The 24,086-nt window shown below is 42.2% G+C and overlaps 1 protein-coding gene across 7 annotated transcripts; it reads left to right on the top strand.

Moving 5' to 3' along the window:
• The first annotated feature begins 3,621 nt into the window (after nt 1–3,621).
• TCTN3 (tectonic family member 3) lies at nt 3,622–21,610 on the top strand. Of its 7 annotated transcripts, none has more exons than XM_028730628.2 (14): nt 3,623–3,866; nt 4,021–4,162; nt 5,558–5,679; nt 6,385–6,515; nt 7,400–7,508; nt 8,356–8,474; nt 9,015–9,062; nt 9,459–9,533; nt 9,642–9,767; nt 11,539–11,634; nt 13,827–13,876; nt 14,216–14,381; nt 15,437–15,562; nt 18,130–21,610. In XM_028730628.2, exons 1-14 carry the CDS (start codon nt 3,659–3,661, stop codon nt 18,355–18,357), a joined length of 1,746 nt encoding a protein of 581 aa, XP_028586461.2. In that variant the 5' UTR covers nt 3,623–3,658; the 3' UTR covers nt 18,358–21,610. The 7 variants fall into 7 exon arrangements, with proteins under 7 accessions (XP_028586462.2, XP_028586461.2, XP_077786241.1 ...); XM_028730626.2 differs by having other exon boundaries at nt 3,624–3,866; nt 13,827–13,924; XM_028730627.2 differs by lacking the exon at nt 9,015–9,062 and adding an exon at nt 9,121–9,156 and having other exon boundaries at nt 3,625–3,866; nt 13,827–13,924.
• Nucleotides 21,611–24,086: the final 2,476 nt, after the last annotated feature.

Here is a 24,086-nt window from a genome sequence, read left to right as displayed (position 1 = left end):
TAATGATAACAAATTCTTATTATTTTACAGCAAAGTGCTTGGAACCTTGTCCTTGCCAGCTACCCATAAGAAGAGGCCCATTGTAAACATTTCCAGAATTGCCCACCTATGTATTTGTGAAGTATGGGGAAATTTCAGTTGCAGGGTCTGGGATATTATGAATGAACTGTGATCACCTTTAATATATTAAGTGCCTTTTAAAACTGGTATGTGCATTCTGTGTGTTGCACAGAAAGACCTAGAATTCCTTGCTGAATTTTGTGGTCACAAAAGATTTTGGGATGAAGGCAGATAGATCCTTAAGAATATAAAGTAGACAAGGGAGAATATTCATTTTAACAACATTGGCTTTCTTTCATGAATGACTTCATAGTTTTCCACCATGCCATGTCTAGAGTGGTTTGTTGTGTGGATCAACATTGTTTGAACTTAACTGTGTTATTATTTTCTATACTGCCCTTCATCTGAGGACAACAGGGTGGTTTACAATATAAAAAACACAAAAATATGTAACATAGTAACAAACAGAAACAACCCCTCCCCCCGGCCATAGATTGTTTAATTAGCCAAAGGCCCGGGAGAAGAAGAGTGTTTTTGCATGACATCTAAAAAGATGTAAGCCTCCCTTTGAATACCATTCCACAAGCAGGGAGTCACTGCAGAAAAGGCTTGCTCTTGTGTTGCTACCCTCCAGAACTCTCATAGAAGAGGCACACAAAGAAGGGCCTCAGATGAAAGCTGGTAGTAAGCAAAAGTCAACCTTGTCTGTGGTTGTCTTGTTCTTGGAGAGACATAGTTAGAAAGAAAAAGGCCAGAGTTGAGATTTAAGGTGTGTGTGAAGGAGAAGTTGGAGTCAGGCGGAAACCAGAGACAGAGAGACATTAATTATTTCTTTCTGAATCCAAGGTTGCGGCTATGGAAGAAGTTGTGAGCCCTTCATTCATAGGCTCAGATTGTATATATGTGTAAATAAACCATAAATACTAGAGACACCACAGTCTCCACTGTCCCTCATTCTGAGGAAATCAAACCCTTGGTGAGAGCCTAGAACCCCTGGAATTTTGCAACACTCAGAGATTGAGGTGGCATGCAACACAATAAGGTAGCTTTCTGAGAGTGAAATGAGATGTTCCAAGGTTAATTAAAAAGGAACATGGAAAAGAGGACAGTCTTAACCATGTTTCACACTGCATGTGGATCTAGAAAGTACTTTAAATTGTGGAGGGATGTTCTGAAGTTTGATCAAAACAATTATTTTGGAAAGTCAAAGTGGTGAAGGACAGTGAATAAGATTTCTGACTTGTGTGTATATATATGGTCAGATATCTTTTCTGCTTGTTAACTGCATGTCAATGCTTTCCTAATCAGATGCTAGAAAGATCTGTTAAGAATTTTTGTAATTATGGGTGTATATTTTGCAATAGTTGCCTTGGCAAACATTAACACGGAAAGCTCAAGATGCACAAATTCAGTTTTAAAATTATACTTTGGCTGCTGCAGAATGAGACTGTATACAGACTCTGTACTCTGCATACAGAACACATTTTCACAAATGAAAGTAGCCCTACTCTTCAGTTCCTGATGTTTGCACATTTTCTGAAATCCACCCACTCATTTCGCAGAAGTAGAATAGAACAGCCTGTACACTTGTATAGGTCTGGTTTTGGTGACCCCTAGTGGTGCTCATGACAAAGCCATACAAGCTATGTCAAATGAAATGATATCTATCTATCTATCAATCTATCATCTATCTTATATATAAAACTTAGTACATTAGTGATTGCATCCTGCATTCAGAATGGGGTCATACACATACCATTTTCTGGATTTGTATTGTGTCTCTCTCCCCCAGTTAAAATGAATTTCTAATGTATCCGTTCAGGATTTGTAGCAAAAAGCATGGGGTGGAACAAATCACACGGGCTATAAATTGAACGTTCAATGTGATGTCCAAGCCTTATAACGAGAGCTTTGGATAACTGAGCACGTTCAGAAGCTTAACACTCCAGATACCTCTTTTCCAGATCGAGAGAGAGAGTCTCCCTATCTGAAGTTGACTCAGGCATACTAATCATGCCCCAGATCAGCATCGCCCCGCTTGCTATTAATCCCCCCACCCCTCGCTTTGAACCTGGTCCCGTTTTCAAACCAGAATAGTCTCAGGTCCTCCTTCCCCATTCTAACCAGTTTCTCTGCTGCTCCCTGCTGGTGAATTACAAAAGCATACAAACTCATACACACTATCGGGGTGCCAACTTGTATAAAATATTGGGGGAGCCCAGGTAAGTCTCACCCCGCATAATCAATCACATGACGCAGTACATGCACACTATTTGAATGGCAATGCCCATCAACTGGGGGGCGGCTGCCCCTCAAATATTTTATTGTGGGGCCGAAGGGACCTCGGGCCCCTAGGAGTTGGCTCCTATGCACACTATACATTTAACCCCAAAGTAGTTAACCCATCACAATACACTCCACCATCAACAAAGTACAGTTCCCAAGATTCTTCGCCGGCGGGACGGGGGTGTGGGGGTGTGTGGATCGTGCTTTAAATGTAACCCCCAGCCAGATCCATCTCAGAGTTGCAGCGGGAAACGGCTGGCTAATACAGTATTCTTCCCAGACTAGCAAATTTAACTGCTGACCCGCATTAACCCCTACAAAGTTGCATCCCTCGGCTATGCCTTCCTATTCCCTCTAGCTCCAACATAAGGAAGAGAAGAGTAGGTCTTCTTCGCCTCCGCAAAAGCACTTAACTATCCATATACAAAAGAAAGTTATTCTCCGGCTACAAAATTGGAACTCTAGGGGCGCAACTCCGCTTAGAACTGAATTTTACGATAAATGTAATGGGGCAGCAGCAGGTGTCCCCCATCTCGTACGCCTAAGGTGGTAGCAGAGACTTCACGCTTTTTCTACCTCGGGTCTTATTGCGTGTGGAAAATGCATTTTTATTTTAAAGTCTGCAAACATCGTACAGGCTGAAGTGTTTTTTTACAGGGGATTTTTGGCGGGAAATGCAAACCAACATCGGCACCACCTCTGCAATCTTAACAGTGGACAGCAATACCACAACCGCTCCCCAAACCAGCGATGTAAGCTGTGTTGATATTGTCAGTGCTATTAAGAGGGGGGGGGGGGAATTGGCTTACTGTTGGTTTGATTTTGGCCAAATAAAAAGTAATAAGAGTTTCAGAATAATATAGCAACAGCCTACCAAATTACAATCTTGATTCACTAAATATCAGATGCTATTTAAATATCCTAATCATTAACAAAGAGTGAGAAGCTGGAGGGATCCCTCCCTGTTAATATATTCCAATAAGGGAAACAAATCGGATATTTTTTAATATTTGCAAAAAAACTTTTAAAAAACATATATTCATAGGTTACCCCTGAGCTAGAGAATTAATTGCTGTCTGGTGCTAATTTCGTTTGTTGCTGCCTTTTGTTTGCTGTTTCCCAATCACAGCTACAGTAAAATTCAGCAAACAATTATCTACAAACTTCGGAGACTGCGCTTTCACTCCTCTCACTTCCTACTTCTATAGTTTTACGGATACACAGAAGCGGCGGAGACTGACGTACTTCTTTTGCGCCTATACGTCATGAACGTGCGACTGCCGTTTCTTAGCAACGGGGCGATGCGTCCGCTATGGCCGCCGCACAGCCGACGCTCTCGTTGCTGCTCCTGTTGTCGGTCGTGGCGTCGGGGAAGGCGAAGCCCCGGGATGCAAACAGCACTCTGGAAGCAGAGGAAGCGCCCACGAACGAGACGAGCCCCAGTGAGGCGCCCACCAGTGAGGCGCCTACCAGTGAGGCGGCCGAAGTCGAGAGGAAAGAGAGACTCGAACCCAGAGCTGGTGAGGGAGGGAGAGGCTGAGGGTGCCCTAAAGGCAATATGTGAATAACCCTCCGCCCCGCCCATCCCGTTTAGGCGACACTTTACCGAGACCGTTTCTCAGTTCACAGCCTCCTTACCGCATTCAGTTCTAACTCTTTCTCTGTCCCCCACAGGCGCTTCTTCGCCCATCTGCCCCTGTGATCTGCACCCAGGCTTCTGCGACCTCAACTGCTGCTGTGATTCAAGCTGTGGCTCAGATTGTAGCACGGGGGGCCCTGAATGTCCCTTCTCTTTTTGTCTTCCAGGCAGCACCAGGTTAAATGCATGGGCACAATTTTCTCTCCACAGTGTGTTAAGGCATAGGGGTGGGCTGGGATCTGAATGAATCTGCTGGCTTCATTCAGCCAGGGTGCTTGGTAGTGGCAGTGGTCAGATCCATGAGTACTGTTTGGGTGGATAGGAGGTTTGCACACCTATGCTGGAGAATGCTGACAGGAGCAATAAACACATTAGTGAAAGAGTAAGAATGTAAGTTTTAGTATGTTCTGCCCTGAAGTGTCATCTAAGAAAAAGGCATGAGTATGACCAACTTGTTTGTGGACAACTTGCAAGCAGAGTTACAGGGAAAGGTTAAGTGAGAGTACCCCTTTATCTTGTGTTCTATAAAAATGTGGGAAGGGGAAAGGCATCTTTTTCTGAGCTTTTCTTTTACAAATGTTGAGGGCAGGCTAGTTGTTTTAGGAGTAAGGCACATGTGTTGCATGTTTCAAATTGAAGCCATGGTATTTCTGGATAACAAAATCTCAGGTAGCTGGGCTAGGAAACACCTCTGCATGAGTGTTGAAGTTCCATCACCATTTAAGATAGATATTATTTGTCAATGATGGTAGCACCCAGCTCCAGAGTTGTCCCAGTTCACTTGGTCAACAGAGTACAGGATTGCTTATAGTTGCCTATAAGCAGGGATACTGCCAGCCAAATTCCAGGTCTCATGCCTGACAGCTTCAGCCAGTCACCCTCCCAAGCAGTGGCAGAGCTTCATGCTCCGGCACTGGGGGGTGGAGCTGGCACGCGTCCCAGGGACGGGGTGTGCTGCCCGTAGGGGCGTGGTACATGTCCTGGGAGCATGACACCCAGCGCGGGGGGGGGGGGCAGCCATGATGGCACCCCACTGGGATCGCTCTGCCAGGGGCGGTGCGCTCCCCCTGCACTCCTCTTCCTCCGCCAGTGCTCCCAAGCATTTCAAACCAGTAGCATAGATCAAATGATGGGGGTGAGACACAACTGTGAGTGTGTCCAGAAACTAGTATTGCTTAAAAACGTAATTAGGCCATTCATTTTAAAGGAATTGTTTTTTAAAAAGAAAGGGGGGAGAGAGCAAGTATGCGCAATCACAACAAAAATAAAATACTAAAGCAAAATAATGGTCTAACTAATCCTATACTAGGCAAACTTAACATAGTAAAATTTACCCTTATTGTGACTTCTGATGTTGATAGCCTCTCAAGTTGGTTACATGATGGATGACAAACTAATGCAGGGACCATATCAATATGCACAGTGTCTTATATTCGGGCGGTTTTGAGTGACAGATTCCTAGGTCACCCAATCACAGAATAGGCAAGTGCTTCAGAAAATATATTATTGAGTTGTGTTTGCTTAAATAACACTCCTGTGGTGTGGTTTTGTGTGCTTTTCTTTTCTTATTAGGGCTGTGAGTCAGGTGTGCTTGGAAAAATCCACAATTTTCCAAAATAACACCCCTTACCGTACTGATGTCCTTCCTGGTCCTGGTGGATGTGTATTGCTGTTCTGTGTGGAGCTAGATGATTGTAAGTTTAGATCAGTATCTAGGTTGCTATTCTGTTTGGTCAAGGTTCTTCTCTGAAGCTGATTTTAAAAATAGAAGTGCAGATTGTACCAACTAATTGGCATTTATACAGGGCAGATAATGAACTGTTCATATATATATATATATATATATTCCTTTTAGAGCAAGGAAAGAGGTTTGCTTCATAAAAGCTGGTGACATCCTGTTGCCAACTCTACCCACTTTGTTTCTGAACTGTCTACAATTCCCTTATTAATATTGAAGTTGCAATTATGTACACTCTTTGATGTTCCACACAGTGTGACACAAGGTTCTGTCTTCATTTATCTACTCCCCAAGAGCCTTTTGCGTGATTTTTTTTCATTATTCTGAGGAGCAGAGCTCCCCAGTGTTTGTGCATTGTACATCCAGTGCAATGCATAAAAGGGAGCATCCTGTAGTAGCAGAGCAAAAAAATATTGTACTAGGATAATTAAACCTCTAATCCTGATATCTGTTGAGATTGCAGTCATTCAGTATTTTTGAGCCCTCTAACAGGGAGTGGAGAAAAAAACTTTTAACAAGCACCAAGTCCTATAGCTTACCTTATACTGTAAAATTCTTCCCTCTAGAAGGAGTTCAGATTTGCAAAGGGGAATGAGATTTCATTTTAACACTGTGATGTTTCGGTTGCACGTATCCCCCCCCCCCCCAATTCTACATATAGCAAAGCTGAACTATTTACAGCAGCCACAGGTGGTTACAAAAGTCAACTTTCCAGCACTTTCAGCGCAATATGGAGGGTCTTCTTTCAACTTGCCTGATCAAGTTCTGTCATCACCATCTGCCTTTTACCGGGTGAGTTAGCCTCTAGTTATCAAGGATTTTCTCTTGAGGTTTTCGTGGTGAGAAGGCTGCTTCTAGAAAATCTAGATAGAATATCTAGACAGAAGAGGTCAGGGTTAAGTTTTCCTTTTCAATCTCCATACTTGCTCTATGGATGCAGCCTTCCTAGTAACTTACAATAAGGTTCCAGGCTCAATTCTCAGCATATCTGGTTAGGGCTGGGAGAGGCTCCTTCCTGAAACTGTCTACGTAGACAATACTGAACTAGCTGGACCAGTTGTCTCATTCAGTATAAGGCAGCTTCCTGTGTTCCTAGGTGTACAGTGGTACCTTGGGTTATGAACTTAATTTGTTCCAGAGGTCCGTTTTTAACCTGAAACTGTTCTTAACCTGAGGTACCACTTTAGCTAATGGGGCCTCCTGCTGCTGCACTGCCGCTGCACAATTTCTGTTCTCATCCTGGGGCAAAGTTCGCAACCTGGAGCAACTACTTCCAGGTTAGTGGAGTTTGTAACCCAAAGCGTTTCTAAACCAAGGTACCACTGTATTTAAATACTCATCCTCATGCAGTAGAATAGATTATAGATGCAGTAGATTATGGGCCTCTCTTGTGTGTGCTTTGCTCTGAGTGATTCCTTTTCAGCTCTGGGTGGTATTATTTCAGGTAGTTTTTAATGTTTCATTTTGTTATTATATGTGTTGTAAGAGGCTCAGAGTGGCTGGGACAACCCAGCCAGATGGATGGGGTATAAATAATAAAATAATTCTTCTTCAACTAAGCTTTACTCAGAGTAGACCTACTGGCATTAATCAACATAACTAAGTTAGGTTCATTCATTTCAATGGGTCTACTCTGAATGAAACTTAGTTGAATAGACCCTCTGTTTTCATTTCAGGTGGGAGATCCTATACAGACTTACTTTGCTGCAACATCTGTATTAAGTATACTCAAACAACCAGTGGGCATTGGAACCAGCCAACTTTGCATTGATGAGAATCCTGCTGGTGAGCATGGGAACTTCAGCAAAGTCCTGACATCTGTTAGTTGAGCTCCACAAACTTCATTGGAGTTTAGTACTGAGTAATTGTTTTTAGCAGCTAATGAGTTTTTTGGCTTCCTGCTGTACAATGGCAAATATAAAGGAGTTCCTCTCTTTTTTGCTGCCAGACAAGTGGCGTGGTAGTGGTAAAGAGGGAGTTAACAATAGAGTGCACAGTGCATAACAACATCAACAACCTGTGATATGATCTGCTTTCCAATACAATATGCAACTTAATATTATTTTGAAAGAGCCTTTCAGTATTGCCAGCAGCATTTAAAATACTTATCTCTCCTGTGGTAAAAAAACAGGTAATACAGTCTAAGATGGGCAAGATGGGTTTCAGAGGCAGTGACTAAAGGGTCAAAGTCTGGCAGCATAATCCCAGGCAGTGGGTCAAACCAGGCTACAGCAAAAAGTGTAGCTAGTTGAGGTCTTCTTTGCTGAGGCAAGTTGCTCTGGACTGAGTTGCTGATGAACAGGTTAGGCTAGGGCTTTATAGGTCTCAGTGGACAGGAATTTGTGCTTGTGATCCACTGAGTACTTAACTAGGCTTGGCCCTACAACCCAGGCAATGCCTTGGAAGTACAGTGCTTAGTCTGTCAGACTTGCAGTTAATACAGTGTGTTGGTGGCACAGCCAGGTAATAAGATGTTGGAGCCTGGTGTTGGGAGTTCTGAATTTAAGACATACACATACCATGGCACGTTACAGGTTGGATTGCCCAGTTGACTGCATTTGTGGATTCCTGTGCATTAGGATGACATTTACTGCGTGTCCCTACCCGCTTATGTGACCTGTTAATTACTTAGGTTTCCTGGAGAGCAAAAACACAAGCTGCATTCGGATCCTTACTGACTTAACAAGCAGCTGCACCACTGACCCTGCACTGGATGCAGCTTCATACTACCGTGGCTTCAGTTTGCTGAAGGTAACTCTTTATTTTGCTATTTTGGTATAGTATTCGTTATCTTTCCTAATTCAAGTATGTTTCCACATTGCCTAAGCACATTCGAGTCTTCTGCTTCCTTGCCAAATGAAGAATAGGTTTTAAGATATTTCTTTTTATTGTCGAATACCTTGAAATATTGGGGAAACAACTGATAATACTGTTGGCCAACTACAGGCATAAAGAGTATTTGGGGCCTACAAATTAAGAGATTTTTCCTAAATAAAGTCCAGCAAAAATAAGAACCCCCACCTTAAAAAAAGCAACTGGAAACAAAAGCAAAACAATGGGATTTACAAGAAAGAGGTTTATTGATCCAACACATTTTTAACTCTACTTCAGGGAAATTCAAATGTGCTACCTTTTTTATTTCTTATGGTAAAAAATAGATGAGGTAGCACATCTGAATTTTGAATTACTGTTCTCTGAATTTCCCTGAAGAAGAACCAGCAGAGTTCAAAATTTATTGGATCAATAAACCTTTTTCTTGCCTATTCCTAAATAATGCCTCATCCCCAATAGATAAAAGAACACTGCAAAGAAGACAAGACTGTAAGACTGGGATCAAAGGTTTGTAAATCATTATCTTGTGCAGACACTAAAGTATAGCTGGCTTTTCATTTTTCAGGTCCCAGTCAACATGACTATTTTCCAACCCATACAGGTGAGATTTTAGTTTGTTTTTGCCTAGTGATAATTTTGAAACATAGTCTAGAAAATGGACTGGGAATTGTGGATCTAGCTATACACAAAGAAATGAGTGTTGTAAAGATGTTAGTTTATTTGTATATGGTCTCAAGGGAATGCTTAAGTTTCCCGCTGCAAGTAGCAGAATAGTTGTGAGGATTATTTTTTGTGAAGTGGGTTGGAAGTTTCGAATGCCCCTAGTCTAAGATGACTGTGGATAGATTATGTGGGTGAAGATAAATATGATATGAGAACTGAAAATATCTTTCGTGTCTCCAGGTCAACATCACCCCTGTTTCAGAGCCTGCATCTCCTTCACTAAGTGGTAGCACGTGCCACAATGTTGTTTCTGAGGTATCATTAGTTCTTCAAGTGCTGTCCTCATTAGTAGAGGTGTGGGGAGGTGACCTGAGGCCTAAGTTCATACCTTGTCTCTCTCTGACATGTATGTCATACTTTTAGGTGAGCTATGAGGTGGAGTTCAATGGGATTCATGGAATTCAGAAAGTGTCTGTTCAATTCAAAGTTGCCAGTATATCTGGGAATCCAAGAGCCACACTGCAGCAGCGCTTTTCTCTTCATTTTGGGGTCAGTGTTTGTTCTTATATGCATTCTTGGACTGTGGGGGAAAGGGTTGGGCTGGGGCCCTTGTGTGCAACTGGATCCTTTGCTGTGTTATGAGCTCAATGAGAATGGAACCCAGAGTCAGTATTCTACTGTCATGGGCCTCAATGGTGGTGCTGTTGTGGAAGTGAGATGGCTACTCTGAAACACAAAACGGGCTTGCAAGTGTGGCTCCATATTTATTTCTTGGCCGTATGTGATCAAAGAAAGGATTGAGTTTGTGCTGCAGAACAATTGTGGTGGTGTAGAAGTCTAGGTTCTTCTCAAGGCTGTCAAAGTCTCAGGCTGCTGCACTGAAGAAGCATTTTCTAGGTCTGACAGCAAGTTGGAGAAGTCTCCATCCTGTTTATCAAAGTGATGCAAATTAATTTTGGAGCTAGGGAAAGGAAGCTATCAGTGCTTTGAAATGGCCTGCCAAACATTTCTAAATGGAGATAGGCCTTGCATACAATGAAAGGGGAAGGGTACAATGTTTTGGAAACTTCTTTTGTCTAGTTGCTTAACACCAGCAGTTCTAAGAAGATTCTGAGTTTTTAGTATTCAATCTGTACAGAATCTGTGCACTTTGTCTAGTACACTTTTAGCTTTGACTGTAACCTTAGTATCTGTAATTCTGATCAGCTCTTCTTAATCTGTAATTCTGATCAGCTCTTACACAAGCTGTGATGATGGAGTGGTAAACAGACTAGAAAGTATTTAAATTGGTTTTTTTCTCCTTCCATCTGCTAAATTTGTCTCTCACTTTGTGTACCTGTGAAGCAATCACATAAACAATAGAGTAAAGCAGATGAATAGGCAACCAATTGCTTAAACTCAGTTCCTGTAATACCAGTTATTTGTGTATACTGGTAAAAAAAAATTGCTATGTCTGCCTGGTGACTTATTTTGGAGAATGGAATGCCGTGGTAGATATGCCCATAGTCTGAGTCCATGTGACTGATAAGAGTCACGAAGACAGTGCAGAGGAGATAAGAGTATGAATTTCTGGGCAAACTATACTCTCTTTCCCTCTGCATCAAACACAAACTAATCATCCTCATTCTTTGCCTTTCCTTGCCACTTTTTCTCTTCTGCCTGTGTCAGTAATTCTCCAATTGCTTAGAGAATGAAAGATGTGCCACAGATGCTGACTTTGCATATTTATTCCTTGTCTAAAAGACATGTAGCCTTTCTATAAATCACACACACATATAAAAGGAAATAATGCTGCAAGTTGCTCATCTATTAATCATGACTAAAGCAGAACATGATGGCAACATAATTTTTTCTCTTGCTTTTCACTAGGGAAGAGACTTCTTGCAAATCTGTGCAAAACTGCTTCCACTGTTGTCCTTCAAATTTCTGCTTACATTTCTTGTTGCCTTATAACATCACATGGGAGCAGCTGCATCATGCAAGGATTCCTGCCTGGTGTATTAGCCAGTGTTCTTTTTTATTTCCATTTCATTCACATGTCTGACAGTGCCCCAAGATTATCTATAATCCAACACTGCGGTGTTGGGTCAGTGGATTCATGTATGGTACTTCAATGCACTATTATAGGATTTTAGTATGTGTAATGACAAAACAAGGCCCCCTTCGTCTGGCATGAGTGGGCTCAGCTCCCACTTCTTTGGCATGTCAATCCTAACCATTAGGCCAGGTTTGAATTTTGTCCCTTACTAATTATTGTATTTCAAAGTATGTACAGATGATGGTATAATACGGTTGATGTAATTTGTTTTGTCTCTTGCAGAGCAGGAGCCCTTCTCTCACCAAACAGAGAAGCGGGAACCCTGGATATATTATAGGAGCACCACTGATAGTTCTGTATAATGGCACCCAGCAGCATGTATCCTTTCTGGCACTGTGTTTGATCTAGTATCAGGAGTGTAGCCTGATACCAGAAGTGTACCCTTAGGTCTTAGATGATTGTAGAGCTGTATAGAGGATTTTGACCTCACCCACTGTTCTTCATATCACTGCATATATTAATACATATGTGAATGCCCTGTGAGAACCAAGGCCCGGAATTAATGCTCTTGGTATTAGTAACCACCTCGCACTTTTAACTGCAAATGAGAGCATCCTGCAGGGCTATCTGCAATGTATTACTTGATCCGCGTGCCTCAGATTTTCTTAAAAAGCTGTAGGCTGATGTGTATATGCAATTATATACCTCTTTGTTTATTCCTGCACTTGGCTTTTCAATTGTTTTCAGGTCTATGCAACATCCTTTTGTTTCTAAGTTTTTGGATCCAATAGAAAGAACATGTGGATGAGACCAGCTGTTCAGTTAAGATGTTGCCATGAGCCAATTATGGGTTATAAACAGCCTGTGAATGGTTCTTGGAGATGAGGTGGTATTTTATATGTCTCACTATAATACCCAGGATGGAGCAACTGAGAATGCATTCTCTTTGCTGTTCATGTGCTGCATTTAATCAGCCCCACAACTGGGGGCGGGGGGGGGATATTTTTATTTGGAGAAGTGGCAAAAGTGTTGAGGTGTTCATGTTTGGCTGCCTTTTCATCATTTAGGCTAAAGTAGTAAACATTTAGCCTTTTATTAAATTATTAAATTTTATTAAATTAAATTATTAAATTTTATTAAATTAAAACCATTTGACTTAAAATATTTCAGATTATTTATCAGTAGTTGATATTCTCCAAACCTGAGAATGAGTTAAAATGTAAACAAATGATTACATCTGGTAGATGAAGGGAACGCAGTGGATGTAGTCTACCTTGATTTCAGCAAGGCATTTGACAAGGTGCCCCATGATATTCTTGTAAAGAAGCTGGTAAAATGCGGTCTTGACTATGCTACCACTCAGTGGATTTGTAACTGGCTGACTGACCGAACCCAAAGGGTGCTCATCAATGGTTCCTCTTCATCCTGGAGAAGAGTGACTAGTGGGGTGCCACAGGGTTCTGTCCTGGGCCCGGTCTTATTCAACATCTTTATCAACGACTTGGATGATGGACTCAAGGGCATCCTGATCAAATTTGCAGATGACACCAAACTGGGAGGGGTGGCTAACACCCCAGAGGACAGGATCACACTTCAAAACGACCTTGACAGATTAGAGAACTGGGCCAAAACAAACAAGATGAATTTTAACAGGGAGAAATGTAAAGTATTGCACTTGGGCAAAAAAAATGAGAGGCACAAATACAAGATGGGTGACACCTGGCTTGAGAGCAGTACATGTGAAAAGGATCTAGGAGTCTTGGTTGACCACAAACTTGACATGAGCCAACAGTGTGACGCGGCAGCTAAAAAAGCCAATGCAATTCTGGGCCTCATCAATAGGAGTATAGCATCTAGATCAAGGGAAGTAATAGTGCCACTGTATTCTGCTCTGGTCAGACCTCACCTGGAGTACTGTGTCCAGTTCTGGGCACCACAGTTCAAGAAGGACACTGACAAACTGGAACGTGTCCAGAGGAGGGCAACCAAAATGGTCAAAGGCCTGGAAATGATGCCTTATGAGGAACGGCTAAGGGAGCTGGGCATGTTTAGCCTGGAGAGGAGGAGGTTAAGGGGTGATATGATAGCCATGTTCAAATATATAAAAGGATGTCACATAGAGGAGGGAGAAAGGCTGTTTTCTGCTGCTCCAGAGAAGCGGACACGGAGCAATGGATCCAAACTACGAGAAAGAAGATTCCACCTAAACATTAGGAAGAACTTCCTGACAGTAAGAGCTGTTCGACAGTGGAATTTGCTGCCAAGGAGTGTGGTGGAGTCTCCTTCTTTGGAGGTCTTTAAGCAGAGGCTTGACAACCATATGTCAGGAGTGCTCTGATGGTGTTTCCTGCTTGGCAGGGGGTTGGACTCGATGGCCCTTGTGGTTTCTTCCAACTCTATGATTCTATGATTCTATTCTATGATTCTATGATTATGTATGTATGTACACACCATATTGGAGTTGTGTACACATGTACACACTTGGAGTTGCTTTCTGTCCACAAGACCGAAGACAGTTTCTCTGGTTTCCGTTGTATTTTAGTTTAGTTTCCTGACACCTCTCTCCTCAGATAACCATTTTACAGAATCAAGTTGATGGTCAATGCTCAGCAACTGAAAGGTATAAAGTACAGTTTAGAGAGAATGTGAGGACAAGTTGCCAGTTCAGGTAATATTCCTCATATTCTCTTGAATGTTTACACTCTTTGTACAGACTTGTATAGACAGCCAAATTTTGTAAATCAGAGCTGACTGTTCACTGCTTAGCACATAAACTAAGGAACTTGGCAAGGGATAATTTTAACTTCTCACCAAATGTACCTCCACTGAAGAACTGATTTAGACATGTTCCAGTTTAGTAATTCCTGAGAAGTAATGTAAAGGTAATGTGTTTCTGAATAGTAGTTAAGTTTCACTGACATGAGACCAATGGATGCTCCCTGTTTTGTCTGATTTCCAGTGTACCCTTCAAGCTGGAGGAAGCAAACTGTAGCCATTTCCAAGAGACGCTATACCAAGCCTTTGAGGGAACATACAACTTAGGCGGTTTGGCCATAACTGGCAATGCTGACCCAAGCCGTGCAGGAGAGCGGACCAACATTTTCACCCAGGGGTGCAAAATACAGGTAATATGCAGAGAGACAGAGTATATTTGTATCTGACATCCTATTGTAAGCTTTGCCACAGCACCTGAAGGATGAAAGGGCAACCATCTACCCTATAGAAGAAACTTCCCTCTAACCGTGTCAAGCTGGAGCACATTGTGTTTTGCCAAGACCAGTGGCACATTCACAGGTCCCTAATGTATTCACATAGAACTTCCTTCAACTGGGCCATAAGTCTTTTGTCTTCTTTTGTTCCTCCCAATGAAAGGAGAGGTAGCTGTAGAAACATCATTTTCTGCATCCCCATGCAATTCTGACTACCTCTGAGATGTCACTCTCTTCATAAGAACACAAAAGAGCCTGTTAGATCAGGACAATGGCCCATCTAGTCCAGCATCCTGTTCTTACAGTGGCCAATCAGATAATAATAATAAAAATAAAATTTTATTTATATCCCGCCCTCCCCATCCGAAGTCGGGCTCAGAGCAGCTAACAACAATAAAAGTAACACAGCATTCTAAAATCAATTCATTCTAAAATCAATTCAAAATCAAATTAATGGCAACCATTAGGCTAGAGTTATGTGAGGATTACCAAAGGATTACCACAGTCAGACTGTGCCTTGGCCAAAGGCCTGGAGGAACAGCTCTGTCTTGCAGGCCCTGTGGAAAGATGTCAAGTCCTGCAGGGCCCTAGTCTCTTGTGACAGAGCGCTCCACCAGATTGGGGCCACAGCCGAAAAAGCCCTGGCTCTGGTTGAGGCCAGCCTAACCTCCCTGTGGCCCAGGACCTCCAAGATGTTTTTGTTTGAAGACCGTAAGGTCCTCCGTAGGACATGCAAGCAGGATTCCAGCACAAGGGCACTCTCTTCTCCTGTGGTTTCCAGTAACTGGTGTTCAGAAGCATACTGCCTCCAACTGTGGAGGCAGAGTAGAGCCATCATGTTTTGCTCCGTATTTGAGCACAAATTTAGCAGTAATTCTGAGCCTTCCCCTTTGCACTGCTGATTACTCAGCAGGAATACAGCTCTTTGGGAGTACGCTTATTTAATTTAGAATTTCCCCTTTTCTTTCTAGGATGGGCCTTGTATGGTTCCCATTTCCCTGAAGATCCAAGTGATATGGGCCCACTTAGGCCTCCTGTCTAATCCGCAAGCTCAAATATTGGGAGCACGATACCATTATCTCTGCAAATCTCTGAAGGTCTGTCACAAATAATGTCTTAGAGCTGTTTTCTATTTCTTTGGACCATTTCAGATGTAATGCAAAGTGTATGAGCTATAGTGAGTTCACACATTTGACCTCTTTTGCGCACCAGAGAAGATTGAAAGCTACATTCGGTTTTAAACTAACCAGAGCTCACTGTTGCATCTTAACTCGGTAAATTCTGGTTTACTCTGAGTAGTTCAAACAAGCTAGGATTGAACAGTGGTTTATTATCCTGATTTGTTCACTACCTAGTGTTTGAACCTACCAGAGTTGCCCTATTTCAGGAACTTGCTTAGTTAAAAACTAGAAGCAGATGCTTCCTATAATCTTATCTGACACATGCCAGAGGAGAAAGGGGAGCCCAAGACTTAATGTTGTTTGTACACATAAAGCTAAACCAGGGGCCAGTTCTTTCTCTCCCTCCCTACTCCGCAGGCCAACTTTGACAATTGGGCAGGACCACCTAAAGCAAGAGGATCACCAAGCAGCATTGAATACCCCATGCATCAGCTTCTGCTTTGGGTGGTTCAGTCCTGCTTTCTGCAGGGATCAGCTTTACTAGTAGTTCATAGAATTGTAGAGTTGGGACCACGAGGTTCATCTAGTCCAGGGGTAGTCAACCTTTTATACCTACCGCCCACTAATGCATCTTTCTTGTTGGTAAAATTTCCTTACTGCCCACCAGTGCTCAATGGAAGGAGGATTCAGCTTGTGCCCTAGAAGCCCCTACTGTAAAGTTACCAGACGTCCCCATTTCCTGGGGACGGTCCCTGGATTTACAAATCAGTCCCCTGACAAAATCCATCTACTGAGTAGGAAGTTGAAAAGTGTCCGCGGATTCATTGAAAAAAAAATCTGGTAGCCTTACCCTACCACCCACCTAGACTCCTGAAATGCCCACTATTGGGCGGTAGGGGCCAGGATGACAACCCCTGATCTAGTCCAACTCCCTGCAGTGCAGGAATCTTGCCCAACATGGTGCTCAAACTCACGGCCCTGAGATTAATAGTCTCATGCTCTACTGACTGAACTGTCTGATGTTTGGGGGGAAGTGAACTGGTGGGCTGAATGAGGAGGCCTGGTGGGTCACATTTGGCCTGCAGGCTGGAGGTTCCCCACCCCTCGCTGAAGCATAGTTTAGCAATAAATCTGAACAAGCCCAATGAATTACAGTGGTACCTTGGTTCTCAAACATAAACCGTTCCAGAAGTCTGTTCCAAAACCAAAGCATTCCAAAACCAAGGCGCGCTTTCCCATTGAAAGTAATGCAAAACAGATTAATCCATTCCAGACTTTTTAAAACAACCCCTAAAGCAGCAATTTAACATTAATTTGACTATCTAACAAGACCATTGATCCATAAAATTAAAGCAATAATCAACGTACTGTACTATAAAATAAATAAGACAGTATTGTAGATGATAAAAATTAAAATTATTTTTCTTTTCTTTCCTGCACTGATGATAGTCATTGTTTGGATGAGGGACTTTTATCAATTTCTGCAGTCACACAATCAGTCAGTCAGTAGCTGAACTGGGTTCCACACAGCCACAAAAACAAATTAACTGGAAAAGCCTCAAAAACAAAAACGCAAAATAAATAGTAAAAACAAGAGTCCCAAACTTAATCAGTTCCGGAAGTCTGTTTGACTTCCGAAATGTTCGAAAACCAAGGTGCAGCTTCTGATTGGTGCAGGCGCCCCGGAAACAATATCTGACAGCCACATCGGACGTTTGGCTTCTGAAAAACGTTCGAAAACCAGAACACTTACTTCCAGGTTTTTGATGTTTGGGAACCAAGGCGTTTGAGAACCAAGGTACCACTGTATTTCACTATTACTTATTAACTGTCTTCCAAGGTAAAGTAAAAATGACTGTAACAAATAAGAACTCATACTACTTAACCAGAATTTTAGGAAATATTAGGAGATCAGTGAAGAAGCCTGCTCCTGTCCACTAGAGTGTGAGGGAAGAACTATAGGAGTTGTATAGGATTAATCTGCTACATTGACAGAGAGCGCTGCAAGACAAGAGACTAGTTCTCTGTGTAGTGCAATACCACCTATTGCCACTGTAGAGCTCACAAGGGATGCCAGGTGTAGCCTCCAGCTCCTGTCCATAGCCAGAAGGAGGAGGCTAAACAGGTGATAGAATAATTTTAATAGCTGTGTGTCAGGAGGCCCAGTGGGTGGGGGGATGGTCTCTAGGCTCCGTGTTCTTCTATGCCTGTTTGTGCATCACAAAGAACAGGTTTGCAGCTGTCAGTGGTAAGGTGAAAGGGGAGCTGGTAGTGGGAAATAATAGCTATAGAAATGGATATCACTTTTCTTTTCAGTTCCATTTGCTGTAGAGTAGTCCCAGTCTCCTATTTTGAGAGACAGCAAGGACAAGCATGTCATGTCGCAAGCCCAAGACAAATGTCTCAGGCTTCCCTTTCATGTTCAGGGAACAGCTCTGAATTATGATGGACTAGTGTAAGAGGCCTGTGGAGCAATTTGCTGTGAGGTAGGAACCAAGCAAGGCTCTGTACATTCTAAAATGATAGTTTTGTTTTTCTTCCAGTCCATTGGCAACATGGTGAACATGTTGCCTTTGACAACCACAGTTGCCTTCACGGATGCTACTAAATGGCCAGAGCCACCCCGCGGTCAGCCCAGAGCCTATTGGAAGCTTCCATTTGATTTCTTCTTCCCTTTTAAAGTGGCATTGAGTGGAGCTGGGAGCAGCTCAGGCAGCCTACCTGGTACTCTGCTGGTGACATTAACATTTTGTAAATTACTTGTCTCATGAACGTCTTTTTTTATAAGAAGAACAAGATCTGCAAGAGCCATATTGGCATTGCTTGCATTACATAGCATTGCTTGCTATGAAGTGACTGAATCAGAATGGACGCACTCTTGGGGGAAAGTGTGTTTAAGAAACAGTCTCCTCCTAGTGGAGGGTATAGAGTGGAAACTGTGTGTCACATGACTGCGATGCTTGTAGTCAAGTCTAGGAACCTCTGTACATCACTCTCTGGACTTGTGGTGACCTGTTGAAAACTCACCAGCCCATGGTGAGCTGATCAAATGCACATACCTCACATGAATTTGGTATTCAGCTCATAAGGGTAAGTGCTAACGGTTGTGCCATACGTGACTTGCCATGCCTCTTTATGGATGTCATTCTTTACTCCACAAGATCTCTGGCCATCAATCTAGTGAAGAAAGAGTTGGGACCCAAAGTGACATGGGCACTCTTCCTCATTCTGAAGCTTTTGAGCCTCTTCTATACAGCCCCTTACGTTCCCCAAAACCCTTGCCAGCGTGGAAGTGCTTGAGGCTGCTTTAGATCTCAGTCAAGGAAAAAGCTCCCAGTCACAAACTCTGACGTATTATTTCTTGAAGAAAACACTAGAAGTAGAAAGTCCTTTAGCTTTCAATCTGCTTTCCCTTGTCTGTTGTTAGGGGGAAACTTGGGACACTTGATAACGCACAACTTTGTAAATGAAACTATTTTATCTTTATGGATTGTCATTAAAAACTAGTATCATTCCTCTTTTCATGATAAAACAATCACACTTTTCATGACTCACCTCAATAATACCTGTCTCTTACCTTTATACTAACTATGGCTGGCTTTCCTAGAGGAGTCAAATTGGGACACGATTACTGAAAAAGAAATCTCTCCACAATCGCAGAGGATACAAAGCTGCACTGATGCTAAATGTCCTTTTATGTTATAGAACTTATGCACACTTGTTGATTAACTATGGGAGCTTGGGAAGTGGGCTTTAATTTTAGGAGTGTTGCAACCCATGTCCTACTGAAGAGTTCTTCCCTAATATATTACACTTTAACCAACAGCCTTAATAAACAAAGCCAGTGTATAAAAAATTAAGTATTTTGTGGGGGCATCTTGTTATAATTACTCTGCCTATCTGCATCTGATGTGGGACAAATATAATTTCTGTTCTGCTTTATTGCTTCACAGCATATGGGGCTGTTTAACAGATTTCAGTAATGATACCTTTCATGTCCAAGTAATTGGTGTAGGCCTGTTCTAACATAGTTGCTTTTTAGCATTTCCCTGAATTATAGCTTCTTCCAGCATCTGGAAAAATGTATAATACCTATTTGTTATCAAGTAACAATAATCTTTTTTCTTTTCTTTTTTAAAACACACCGTGAGTGCAATTCTTATACATTTCTGCTCAGAAGTAAGTCCCATGAAGTTCAATGGTTCTTACTCTCAGGGTCAATAGTTGTAAAATTAAAGCCTAAATGGATGCCTATGAGAGGTAGAGGGACCCATTGACATGGGATAATGTATTGCCTTTACAGTATACATCTCAAGTCTTCTAATTTCAGGTCGCCGTCTACTTTTGTAGCCCTTATGGGACAGTAAAAGCTTAGTGAGAGGCATTGCTAATGGGGAATGGAGCAAAATGACATATTATATCTTTATAATATGTCTCATACCAAAGAATCCAACTGTCTCAACTTTTGTTGCTCAAAATATGTCCACTAAGATCAGTTGAAGAGTGACCTTCAAGCCTATGGTTTCAGAGTTGCCTTGAATCTTGAGGTAGGCAGAAAGTGACCCTACCCTGTCAACTCTAAAATAAGGACACTTTAGGAAAAATTAGCCTCAAAGTCCAAGTAGGAGGACTAGTAATTTACAGCTTTCCAGTTGGAGTGTGATATGAAATCACATGTGATAATGCCTTGGCCCAGTTCCTTGCTTGTCTGTCCTCGTGTCACCTGGGGTTCTGGCAAAAAATGAGCACTGTGAAAATGTGTTTCTTGGGCTGCTTGTGTGGGTGGCAAGAAATTATAGGTTTTGTCCCCTGAGACTGAGAGGAGATACAGCAATCTTCAATTATCTAAAGGGCTATAACATGGAAGATGGAGCAAGCTTGTTTTCTCCTGCTCTGGAGTCTAGGACCCGAACCAATGAATTCAAATTACAGGAAAGGAGGTTCTGACTAAACATCAGGAAGAACTTTCTGATAGTAAGAGTTATTTGACAGTGGGACAGACTCCCACGAGAGGTGGTGGACTCTGCTTCCTTGGGGTTTTTTAAGCAGAAGTTAAGAGAGCCGTCTGTCATGTATGTTTTAGTTGAGATGCTGCATTGAGGAGGTTGGGGTCCCTTCCAACTCTATAGTTCTTTTTCCACTGAAATGTCACTGAACATTCCACAAATAAGGGTGCAGCCTGCACCTCAGATCAAATTCCACCCCTACTTTTGGATTTCTTCATCTGAAAAGTAGTAAGTAGTAGTACCTTGGAGAGGTGCTACGGGTTTTATCTGCAAAGTCCTACTAAGTGTATCTCAGCTACTTTTTCTTGTGTGTGATCGTCCCTCAGCATTCTTTGGTTCAGAGAATGGCTGAAGAGTATATGATGCTAAGTGGGGCTCACTTGGAGGCAAGGTTCTCTGAAAGACTTGTGTAAGCTGCTCTGAGCTTCCCAAAAGAAAGATGAAGATACTGTAAATAAAAATTTCAGCTTTGGAGGATAATAAGGAATGAAGTATGATTTCCTTCAAAGATTTCACAAACTTTGTTCTAACAAAGTGGGAACATGAGATTGACAATTCTTAAGTCAGATGAAATTTATGCTGGAGGAGTATTTTTTAAAAAGTTTAAAAAGGAAAAATCTGATATTGACACTATTTTAAGTTTAAAAAAAACTTACATTTCCTGGTGGATAAAAAGTATAGGACAAACTCAATTTTTATTATGAACCTTTAGATATCTGCAGAAATTGTCTTTGCTCGGTGTTGGAAATCTCCATCTGTACCTGTACCAACCATAGCAAACTGGCTGGTAACTGTCTTAGGTACTGCGTACATGGGGAAAATGGATAACTGTTAGCTACAGAGATCCAGTGTTGCAGAAATAGAAACGTGTGTGTGTGTGTGTGTGATTGAAACCGGATTCTGGATTTAGGCTGACTTGACCAATTGGTGCTGATGTGAATGACTTGTTTGTTTCTTACTTTGTGTCTCTTTTGTAAACATTGTATTTGATTTAAATAAAAAAGAACACTATACCCTTTCCACTGCAGCCACCTTATGTGTGATTCCACTGATTTTTCTTTTAAAAGCAGGCTAATTTCAATTCTGTGGGCAGTCTATTTCATAAATAACTTCAGTGCAGGTGGGGTTTCTGTGGGTGAGATGTTCTTTGTAGGAGCAGATTCCTCCCCCGTGTTTTTTTCCCTTATCAAAAGGTAGTTTCTAGTAGGTGTCAGTGTCCCCCTATTTAGCATAAAGTCACACCATTGTGCAGACCCATATTCGCACAGTGAGAGGTAGATGCTTAAAGAACGTTCACACTCCTACGAAAGTCTCATAAAGCTCTGTCTTGGCAAACCATAAGAACCCATTCTGACTCCTTAATTCACTTTCAGCAGTCATTGGCACATATATTCCTAGAAGTGGCCTTTAAGGAACATTTAGGCCACGTACTTTCTTGACCATGTTTAGTCAGAAGTGAGAGAATGCCTATAAGTGACTGTGCTTAGGATTGCAGCCCTGACTATATGCTGTTCCATGCATCTTAGTTTTATGGTTTGTGTTTTAGAAGCTTGGCTGTGCAGCACCCATATCTGAGTACTGATTGTAAGGAGCACATGATTCCTGTGTGAGTCCCAGCTGTATAGTGCATTTTGCCCGTCTGGGCTTTGGCTTCACAGAGCATGCAATAACAAAGTCCAGCTTTTGTTGACTTTAGGTGTTTAAGCATGAGGCCAACTCCCTAATGGATAACTCTTAGGAACAAGCTGTTTCCTGACCTGCCCCTCAATGTCTCCAGAAAGAAGCCTGGACTCTTTTGTTTTGACTTGTTTCTTTTTATTTATTTTTCTAAAACCCTGTTCTGATAGAACAATATATGACAATGTTACAATACGATAATATCTGCTTAAGGTCAATTGTATAGGTCCAAATTGTCACTCTGTCTTCTCACGTGGGGGTATGACAGCTGAACTGAGTCGAATACCAGTGCATACCATATACTTCCAAACGATTGAAAGGGACTGTCCCTTCATTTGTTTTGAAGCAGAAAGTTCCAGTTTGGGAGAGAGACAGATATTGCATTTGTCCTTGTGAGACTACGTAAATTCTGCTGCAAGTTCCTTGTGTGCTAAGCAAAGAGGGACAGGACAAAGTTCTTAATCTCTGCTCTGCCCCATTTCTCCCAGCAAGATACTTCCAGTGGAAAGGTTGAAAAGCAAAGGAAGTGGCCTCTTGGCTTTCAGGACTTTTTTGTGCAAGTAGTAAATTAGTAACTCCTTTTCTTTCCTATCTCAAGGTGGGTTACAACATGTATTGACATTTTAAACTTACATTTTTATCCCGCTTTTAAAAAGTGAACAAATGTTACAAATTATAACCTATTTGAGGTACGGTAGTCTGCACAATGTCACCCAATAAGATTTATAATGGAGCAAGGATATGCACTTGGATTTTACAGACTAAAATTATATTTTGTCTGATATTCTGTGTTGTACTAAGGGGAGCCATAGCAACAAGCCAAAAATCTACTTTCTGAATGAATGCCCAAAACAAAATGCATACATTACTAACATAAATCAATATGAAGCAACATATAAAGTGGCAGGGGGAGGCTGAGAGCATCTTTTCTCTCTTAACTGACCACATTCCAAAAAAGGTTTCAGAAATATAAGGCCCATATGTTCCGAGTGATGCTGTTCTTAAGTTTGTAATTCTAAAACTGGAATCTCCTGTCATTTAAAGTAAGCCACTATAAATCACTCGTCCAACTTTTAGCATACTGATGCACATGGATTGTCAACTGCACAGTTCAGCTGCTGTCTTGAAATTTTGTGCCCACATGCCAGACTTTAGCTTGCCCCAAGGCCCAGATGGTTTACGAGGTTTATATTTTAAGAGCAGAGACAGCAGTGCAATCTAGTTGGGCAATTCCTGCCCACAACGGACCCATGGAGCAGCCTATGAAAGCCACTTTTCCTTTGCCTCAGTTATGTTCACCACCTGTAAAATGGGTATAAAGCTACAATCCCTACAATCCTGTTAGGGAAGCAGATCTGACTGAATTGTGGGATTACTTGAGCAAACATGCTTAAGTCTGCACAGTAATAAGGATTTGCCTCACAGAGCTGTCAAAGACAACCCAGGTAAGGGTGGTAAGCCGGGACAATGCACATTTAAACAGAAACAACTCCTTTGGGCCCTTCCAGGCCTGGGCCCTGCTATAACTAGAGCAAGGTTGCTAGATTATTTCATTTGTTGCTGTCATCTTTTCCTGCCAGAGGGAGGGAGCTGCTGATGCCATTCTCTGCCTCAGGTTCCCAAACAGCCTGGCGGGCCTTGGGCAGTGATGCAGCTTGACAGGCAGGCTCCGCTCTTCCCCAGGCAGAAAACTGCCTTGGTGGGGGTGTGGGGGTGGGCGGCCCTAGACCCTGCCATTACCCGGCGCATCCTTTCAAGAACAATTCCTCTTCCGCAAGAGAAGGCCAGCTCCTCTTCGCAGGAGGAACTCTCCCAAC

Source organism: Podarcis muralis, chromosome 6 (assembly GCF_964188315.1).
Source record: "Podarcis muralis chromosome 6, rPodMur119.hap1.1, whole genome shotgun sequence".
NCBI classification, from domain to species: Eukaryota; Metazoa; Chordata; class Lepidosauria; order Squamata; family Lacertidae; genus Podarcis; species Podarcis muralis.
This window is presented reverse-complemented; position numbering and strand designations above follow the sequence as displayed.

Coding starts and splice junctions, on each gene's coding strand:
- TCTN3 (XM_028730626.2), top strand. CDS start 3,659: ATGGCCGCCGCACAGCCGACGCTCTCGTTGCTGCTCCTGTTGTCGGTC. Junction 9,063..9,458: donor CTGTAAGACTGGGATCAAAG/GTTTGTAAATCA, acceptor TCGTGTCTCCAG/GTCAACATCACCCCTGTTTC. Junction 9,768..11,538: donor GCTTTTCTCTTCATTTTGGG/GTCAGTGTTTGT, acceptor TGTCTCTTGCAG/AGCAGGAGCCCTTCTCTCAC.